Below are 9425 nucleotides of genomic sequence, written 5' to 3' on the forward strand. Positions count from 1 at the left end.
TGTGAATTCACAATTTTCCTAATGATTCTGTACCATTGTCACACAACATGGGCCTTAGGCAACAGAAATATATTTTGGGGTGGGAGGGTCCATCAATAAAGTTTCAGCAATAAAATGTTCCGGTACAAACCAAGAAATTATGTGGAATCATGTTGCTCATGTACCATGTGTGCTTTTGAGGGATAACATTTCCAAGAAATGTAGAACATCTGAACAAACCAATCTTTGGAAACATTCCCTCACCACACACCCCCTCTCCCTCTCTCCCTCTCTCCCTCTCTCTCTCTCTCTCCCTCCCCTATCTGTCTTTATTTCCTCATCAGTCTTGGTCTCTCTTCATTTCTGTAACCACAGCAGAGGCACAAGTGCTTTTTGTTTTCAGCTTGTTACCATCTACACAGGAAAGTGGAATTTATCAGCAACAACTTTTCAGACACAATGATCATGAGTAAGTATTTACATTGAATGTGTTGAGTGTGTTTTATGTTTGTAATCATCAGCATTAGAACTTTCTGTAATCATCAGCATTACGATTTCTCTGTCTTTTTCTTTATGAGGAAAGGACAATTTTCCTCATCTCCCACCACACCCTCTGCTCCAGCTACACCATGTCCTAACTTTGATGTTAGTAGACACATTAGCTTGGTGCCTATTTCTCTGTCTTTGAACGCATCACAGTTACCCTTCGCTGGCCAAAGGAGGTGTGGTCCTTGTTGCTGTAATGCTCGCTGGTGGTTGTGTGTGTCTTTGTCCATCGTGCAGAGTTTAAATTATGACATTGTGAAGAGTACTGTCTCAAATGCATCCGAACTGCTACCCGAGGCATACAGCTAAAAGGTCACATCCCACTCGAAAAATGACAACCAAACATTTGGTGAGTTTGCTCATGAGAAGGGGGTTCTTATCGATAAATGGTGTGCTGCTAGCAGGGTAATTGATTTCGAACTGTTCTGGGAATTAATCCTATTGGAAGATTTTAAAGGAAGCTTGTGATGTCACCAAAAGTCTGTGAAAAGAGATTTTGCCCCTGGGACACAAGTGCTTGTCTTGTTTCCTGTCCCCGGCCTCTGTCTCTCTGGTGCCCTGAGGAAGACGGGTTGATGATGCGTTCTGCTCCTCTGTGCTGTGTTCACCTGCAGAATTCCCAAGTTTTAGGAAACCTGGAGTCACACCTGTCGGTCTCGGCCCGTGTCGACATCATCCATTTGACCCAGAGCCATTTGTCCATATTTTGTGACATCCCGCACGAGCCCCCCAAAATTCATGTTGTGACACCGTCTAGGGTGGGGTAGGGTGATCAACAAGACAACACAACTATTTACAAATTGCACTCATTTCCACAAAGCTTTCTCTCTAAAGGTTATCATGGCAGCAGGGGTTTCGAAGGAGGACCAGCCCAGATGTGCCCTGCGCAACCGTTGTCTTTTAAAAATACCCTCGTTCCACTTTCCAGCCAATTGTGAACCTCCAGCAATCTGAAAATGAAAAATTGGGTGGGGAGTGAGAGGGGGGATAGTGAGAGAGAGAGAGTGAAATATGGCGCATTCCATTTGCCTCGGAAGTCGAAACTCTGAGCTGGGAATGACGTCACACCCGAGTTGACCGCATTCCCAAACAACAAGTCGGAAAACCGTTTTAGCCAGGTTAGCTGTTGTTAGCCATTGTTAGCATTACCAGTTGATAACAACACATTAAGCGGTATTTTGCGCATACAAACACTGTAGCAACATGTCCACAATGGTACTGTATGTACGACTGATTTAATAAGACACAACTAAGACAGAAGTGCCAATAAACAGTACAACTACCACAGCTTTTACTACTTCACCACTGGGGGCAGCCATCTTGGATTTTTAAGTTGGGGCTGGTGAGCTTCCTCCGACTTTCTGAGTTGGAAATCCGACTTCAGGGGGCGTTCCCGTTGAAATTTCCGACTGGGAACTCGTAAATTCCGACTTCTGAGTTCAAATGGAACACACCAGTAAACACCCAACCAAACCAGTCCAAGGAGGTAACAACAAGTTTGTACACACACACACACACACACATACACACGCTTAATATGCCAGGAAAGTCTTCAAAGAATAATGGACATTTCAGTACTAAGCATGCTAACTATGCCACAAATTTGTCTTCGCGGGAAAGAGAAGAAAAAGCCCTGAAACTGTCTTCCAACTTAATTGCCAGGCGGAATATTTTTACAAAGCAGTCTACAGTCCAAGAAAAAAGTTAGCTACATGTTGTCACACAAAATTGCAAAACAAAGCAAGCCATTTTCAGATGCTCAGTTTTTAAAAGACTGTATGGTAGAGGTGCTCTGACAGCTAAAGTCAGTTTGAAAATGTGAGTGTGTCGCGTTACACAGTTAGTTACTTGGCGTGTGGAAGTCATTGATGAAGAGTTGAATGCTGAATTGTCAGAGGGCATCTGACTTTACATATGTTTCGATCGCGCTGGATGAAACCATAGACATCAAAGATACTGCCTAGCTACTTATCTCCATTTGAGGGATCAACGTGATGTGTATAAGTTTATCATTCAGTTATACAGTGGTAAACTAAAGTTTGATAATTGTAAATCAGTCTGCCTCAAGTCCATGTAAATGTGTTTCATCCGCATTTTTATTCATTTCTGTGTTAAAGAGCTATAGCAGTAGTATGCATCAGACAATTGACAAGATGCAGGGTAATGTAAAAGCTGATAGTGCATTTAAGTGGATTGTTTTATGAGAGTAAATCTTTTTATTGTAACTTCAGAGTACACCAGATTGATGTAAAGCTGTCACAAATGTCAGGCCTTTGAGTAAGCTGGCAAACAGGCTGCTGTAAAGTAATCTGTCATGTATATCAAATGCATGTCATGTAACATAACAACGCTATGCGTTTCACATTTCATTTCAATCGTCCAATGTGTGGCCCTCAGCTTACTTTATCAAATTTCAGATCATCAGATCTACAATGGATTCGCATTTTATGGCCACAAATTATTCAACAGACTCAGCGGACGTCCATTTGTTTAGATTTAAATTGTTTAGCCTACATGCTACACCTTGTAAACTATGATGGAGAAGGAAGCGGGGCAAAAGAGCTGGAGCACTGGTCAGGCAGAGACAACAGAAACAATGAAAAAACTGTCGCCCTCTTCAAAGTACCCTTGTAACGAATAATGTTCATTATTATGAACATCATAATGTTAAGACTAATATGACTATGTATATAGCTAGTAGTAACATGTTTCCCATTGGTGTACTTTCACACCCACATAGCTCATTTCAGTCTAGAGTCAAACAGACCCTATTTCGTAGCAATTTTAGTTCCAATTCAACTGACTCCCTCCTTCGATAGGATACTATAAGCCCAGTTACGCTGAAGGTTTTTATCAATATCAGATCACTTTCACCTAAGGTGTTGCTTGTTAGCGACCTGATCAGTGATTTTAGCCTTGACATGATGGGTTTGTGTGAAACTTGGTTAAAGCCAGACATTTTTCTCCCTTTAAATGAAGCTTCACCCCCTAACTATTCCTTTTCCTATGCTGCTAGGGCAGCAAAGAAAGGTGGAGGTGTAGCTCTAATCTATAATACTAAATTTACTCTAAACACCCTTAGTTTACCTAATTCTGACTCCTTTGAGCTGCTCTCCGTGAAGTCATATGGTACTGCCTCATCTTTTCTCAAAGCAGTGCTCTGTCGCCCTCCGGGGCTCTATAGTCAATTTCTAGATGAGTTTTCTGAATTTATCTCTGTTATTCTTACTAGAGTGGATAAAATCCTGATCCTGGGGGACTGTAATATTCACATCAATAACAATTCTAATTCACTTAATAAAGCTTTTACAGCCATCATAGACACGTTTGGCTTTAACCAATATGTCCACAAACCAACTCATTTCAGTGGCAACACTTTAGATCTTATTCTAGCTCGCGGACTACATATCTCTCACGTTGTCTTCTCTCCTTGCTCCGCTGCCCTCTCAGACCATTTTCTTATTACTTTCCAAGTAACTCTTCTGGTCACGGCAGTTGTCTCTGCGGTTTGTAGCTGCCGTCGCATTAATGCTTCCATCACTGCTGCGCTCGCTGATCTTGTCAGGGAAAACTTAGGACTCAGTTGCAGACTCGCCAATGAGTGAATTAGGGATGTTTATTGTCAGAGAGTGGAATCCTTGACAGAGAGTGGAATCCAAAAAACAAGCAGAGGTCATACCGAAGATCAGTCAGAGGCAGGCGAACAATCCAAAACAGCAGAGAAAGGCAAATTCCAGGGACAGGAAGAAGGTTCAAAAAACTGGTGCAGGGCAAGACAGAAAAGCAGAGGAAGCAAAATCCAACAGGCAAAAATGAACTCACAAACAAAGGGTAGAACAGGCAGGTTTTAAATAGACAGACTAATACAACTCCAACCAGCGACAGGTGAGCACAATGACACAATAAGTGAGGGGCAGGGCCAGAGCACATGGAAAACCAAAATAAACAAAAGCACATGACTAAAAAACAAAAACAAATGACAGCTAACACCAGAAATGACCAACAGGTGTTGGAGAAATGGAAGGCCTCTGTATGTTGAAGCCAACAGAAGAGGGCCTCGGTATACCAAAAAGGGAAAATGCAAGTTCAGCAAAACAATGAAGGCAATGTGAAAAGGGTGAAATCTAGGTTATAGTGACAGGGAAGCATAAGTAATGGCCGGGGTGTAGTTGCTTCAGTGTCCGCCTTGCATGGACTAGCCCATCACTTGATAGCTAACACCTGCGTTAAGGGTAAAGTATCTGAGGTGAGATTGGGGACATGGTTGAGCATCCAAAGCAAAGTAAGGACATGGCTGAATCATCATTTTTTACTTAGCCAAAAAAGGAAGTCGGAAACAGTGATGAATGGAATAATGAAATTCTGGGAAAATTAGGGGAAATTTCTGGAAGCGAATGGCTTGGACCATGCAAAAACGGATGATGTAAGGGGTACTACCATACAACCGTGTTATGTGCTTATTTGATACATAAGTTTAGCATGCAGGTAAAATTTTAGATAGAAGTGAATGATTTTCTGTATTAGATTCAGTCACTCCCTGGGACCTGACTCAGTTTGTTGTTTTTTGCTCACTACTAAATGCAATAAACTTACACTGCATCGCACTCCTGAAGACTTTGACTGCTTTTTGAAACTTAGAATTCATTTTAAACTCAGCATAAGAAGTACAGCATTTAGTGTGGAGAAGGGACTCAGTCATATCTGGCCCTGACCTCGGAGTCTCTCCCATGCAGGGGCACGACAGAGAAAACTGTTCATGCAGGAACCCTGACAGATCTGCTTCCCACTGCTCTCAACTCTTTCAATGATCAGCAAAGATCTTTGAATGACTTGACAGACAGCATAAATTCTACCCTTCATAATGTACTAGATATGGTAGCACCATTAACTATAAAAAATAGGACACTTAACACCTTGGTTTAATAATGAAACCCACACGTTGAAGCAGGTGTGTAGGAAATTGGAATGAAACTGGCGGGCAACCAAACTAGGTTTTCTGCCTTGCATGGCACAACAGCCTGATAGACTGTAAACACGCTCTCTACACAGCCAAATCCGCGTATTACTCGAAAATAATTAATGTTAACAAAAATAACCTCAGGTTCCTTTTTGATACAGTATCTAAACTTACCCAGAATCACTCCCCTCAATCAAGCCCTTTCACTGCAAATGCTTTTGTTGAATTTTTCTTGCAAAAAATAGACTTAATTTCTTTGTAATATTCAAATTAATTTATCAAATCAGACTGTGTGCATGCTCTCTGTTATTGCGCCTAAGATTATTCAGGATGTGCACCCTTTAACTCAGTTTAACCCTCTCTCTCTAGATGCGCTGTCCAAATTGGTGCACTCTGCTAAACCAGCTTCTTGCCTCCTTGATCCCCTACCTGCTAAACTTTACATAGAGCTGTTCTCGGTTCTCGGCCCAACAATCTTAAACAATCTTGGCCCTCTTCTATACTCTATTTATACACTTCCTTTGGGTGACATTATTCGTAGCTACAACATTAAGTTCCATTGTTATGCTGATGATACTGAGATTTTCTTACCTATCCAGCACAATGACCGCTCTGAATTGGCTAACCTTGAGGCATGTATTTGTGCTATTAAGGGTTGGATGTCTTCAAATTTCCTGATGCTTAACGCAGGCAAGACTGAAATGCTGGTCATTGGTCCCCCTACGCATAAGCATCTTTTTAGTTATCTTACCCTAAATTTTGACAACTGCATCTTCTCTCAAAACTCTTCAGCTAAAAACCTTGGTGTGATTTTTGACTCTAGTCTCTTGCTAGTCACTCATATCAAGAACACAACCAAAACTGCCTTTTATCACCTCTGTAACATTGCTAAAATTAGGTCCTTTCTAACTATGGCTGATGCAGAAACCATTGTTCACGCTTTTGTCACGTGTCGCCTCGGTTACTGCAATGTTCTTTACTCTGGCCTGCCTGCCTCTAGTACCAATAGTCTTCAGCTGATCCAGAATGCTGCTGCTAGAATTCTGACCAGAACGAAGAAGTTTGATCACATTAGCCCTGTCCTGGCTTCCCTTCATTGGCTCCCAATACATGCAAGGGCAGAATTTAAGGTCCTCTTATTAACATGTAAAATTTTACATGGGCTTGCGCCTTCCTACTTACCTGACTTAATTACACCCTATAACCCACCTCGCACCATGCGCTCTCGAGAGTCTGGACTATTAGTCATTCCAAGAGTTAAAAAGAAGTCCGCTGGCAACCAAGCCTTTTCCTACCGATCTCCCTTCCTCTGAAATGGTTTACCTACAGAAGTTAGGGAGGCAAACTCTCTCAATACCTTTAAAACGAGACTAAAGACTTTTCTATTTTCTAACTTAGGAATAATTTAATTTTGATTTGACTTTGTTATAGACATGTAAAGCCCTTTGAGACTATAAATAGTGATATTGGGCTCTAAATAAACTATCTGCCGGATTTGAAGCCATATTCCTCTAGTCATTATTAGAGACACTCATGAAACATTTGTCCTGATGGAACTTTTAGACGATGAAAGGATGTTGGCAATCTGCCATCACAGTATTCATAAGCTAACTCACGGTGTAAATTTTGTTGAAATGGACCATGTGTTTAGGAAATAGGAGTAACAGTCTGAGTGCTTAAAACTTTCCATTAATCGTCTGCTGGTTTATGCTCCAGTAATATTTTCTCTGGGCACAAACATTTCACTTCTTCACAAATAACTGGAAAATTTAACTCTCCATTTATGAGAAGGTTTTAGATTTTAAGAAGTTTTTTTTTGTTGTTGTTGTTCTTGTTACCTACCGTCCACCCTTTCATGCCACTTTGAGAAGTCCAATAACCTTTGACCTTGTAATTCTCCCACTCAAAGCCGAACCACCTCACTGCAGTTGAGTGAGACCAGTGCACCATCCAGAGACTCAAGTACACTTTTTTTTTAACTTCAAGAATCTCTATTCAGTTTATGCTGTTTGTTATTATTTAACTGAGAAAAGAATGAAATGAATGAAATAGAATAGAATGAAATAAGTGACCAAAAGAGAACTGCTTTCATTAGTAAAAATCTGCATGAGTAAAAATCTGCCATTGAATTTGCACTTTTTTTTAACCAGAAACGGTTTTTATGAATAGGTTTCATATGCTGATAATTAATGCTCCCAGGGTGCAATGCTAGCCTCTTTTTGTTTGTTTGTCTGTGGCTTGTTTTAGGAGGTGGTAATTAATACACTAGCAATTGGTTATTTCTAAAACTGCTGATCTTTCTCACTTTACAGATACCACAGCGGTCCCATCAAATTCCAGCACTGCAGGTTACAATTTGGACAACTACTCCCAGGTAATTCACCTCGTCATGTCCATTGTGATATTCATCCTTGGCACGTTCGGAAATGGGCTCGTCATCTATGTGACAGGGTGCAAGATGGAAAAGACTGTCAATTCTGTGTGGTTTCTGAACCTGGCGTTGGCCGACTTTTTTTTCACATTCATGCTGATCTTCAACATCATCAGCACCTCTCGTAATTTTATCTGGCCTTTCGGCGACTTCATGTGCAAGTTTTACAGTCTGATCGGCATAGTCAACATGTACGCCAGCGTTTTCCTGCTGACAGCGATAAGTCTGGACCGTTGCCTCTCCACCTGGGCAGTGGTGTGGGCCCACAACAATCGCACGCTGGCAAAAGCCTGGGCCACGTGTGGGTTAATCTGGGTTGCATCTGTGCTTTGCAGCGTCCCTTTCATTACCATACGTAAACTAATCCCAGCCGGAAATAGCAGCCATTATTGCGGTAAAGTTGGGGTTGCGGTAGACTTTCACAAGTCCCTTGTTTTGACCCGTTTTGTGCTCGGATTTTTGATCCCCTTCCTGGTCATTTCCTGCTCCTACATAGCCATTGGAGTGAGAGTCAAGCGCCTCCACAGAAAGAAAAAGTACAAATCCTTGCGGGTAATTCTGTCTGTGATATTGGCATTCTTCTTTTGCTGGTTACCCTTTCATATACTTGAGCTTATGGAAGTGCAAAATATCAAATGGAATCAGGACACAAAAAATATATTAACAATTTTGGTGCACAGTCTGGCCTTTTTCAACAGCTGTCTCAATCCCATTCTGTATGTGTTCATGTGTGAAGAGTTTCAGATAAAGCTGAAACAGTCCCTACTGGTGGTGTTGGAGAGCGCCTTTACCGAGGAGAATATGGCCTTTTTTTCGACTCATCTCGCCACCAACTGCCGCCATTCATCTCAAAGTAACAAAGAGAGAAAGGACATCCTCACTTCCCTTGTCCTCCCGTCGAAAAAAGAGATGTTTACTGCGTAATGAGACCAGAAATTGACACGAAAATCAAAGTAACATGAATGCAACACCAAGTACCACTTTTCTCTGGAATTCCACTAATGCCTCTGAATGGCTATTCTACTAGAGACACTTACCATCTGATGTGTGGTGTCAATGGTCAGATATTGTGTCAACCTTTTAGAAATCAAATGGATAGAATTAAACAAATTCCCCTCCTTTCTTTTGGGGCATGCGTAGTGGAGCTATTTTAGGTTTCAGGCATAAAATCTATGAAAGTAATCTGCTGGGGCCAGTTGTGAGAGGTAATGAAAATCAAGTACTTGAAATAAAAAAAATCTAATCAAATAAAATAAGACAAACAAACAAGAAATAGTAAAGCTAATAGGTAACACCTCCTTTCACAGTCCATTGTCTGTCATGGAAAAAAGAAGTGGGAAATCAAACTGTTTTCTTTCAACTCATACAGCTGGTATGATTATGTCTGATTTTCTCTCTCATGTCTGTGTCAGTTTCTCACAAAAGGCACAAGTGAAATCACTGATAAAATGAGAACTGTGTCGACTAGTTGTTTAGGAGAAAGTCCAACTAAATTTGTTGTGCCACTGAACA

At 41.2% G+C, this 9425-nt stretch overlaps 1 protein-coding gene across 1 annotated transcript; it reads left to right on the forward strand.

Moving 5' to 3' along the window:
- Window positions 1-856: 856 nt before the first annotated feature.
- Window positions 857-8837, forward strand: LOC115821480 (C3a anaphylatoxin chemotactic receptor-like). The gene is made up of 4 exons (XM_030785302.1): window positions 857-874; window positions 1140-1288; window positions 7392-7444; window positions 7795-8837. The coding sequence occupies exons 1-4, from the start codon at window positions 857-859 to the stop codon at window positions 8835-8837; spliced, it is 1263 nt and encodes a 420-aa protein (XP_030641162.1).
- The last annotated feature ends 588 nt before the right edge of the window (window positions 8838-9425 follow it).

This window comes from Chanos chanos, chromosome 9 (genome assembly GCF_902362185.1).
Source record: "Chanos chanos chromosome 9, fChaCha1.1, whole genome shotgun sequence".
Classification (NCBI taxonomy): domain Eukaryota; kingdom Metazoa; phylum Chordata; class Actinopteri; order Gonorynchiformes; family Chanidae; genus Chanos; species Chanos chanos.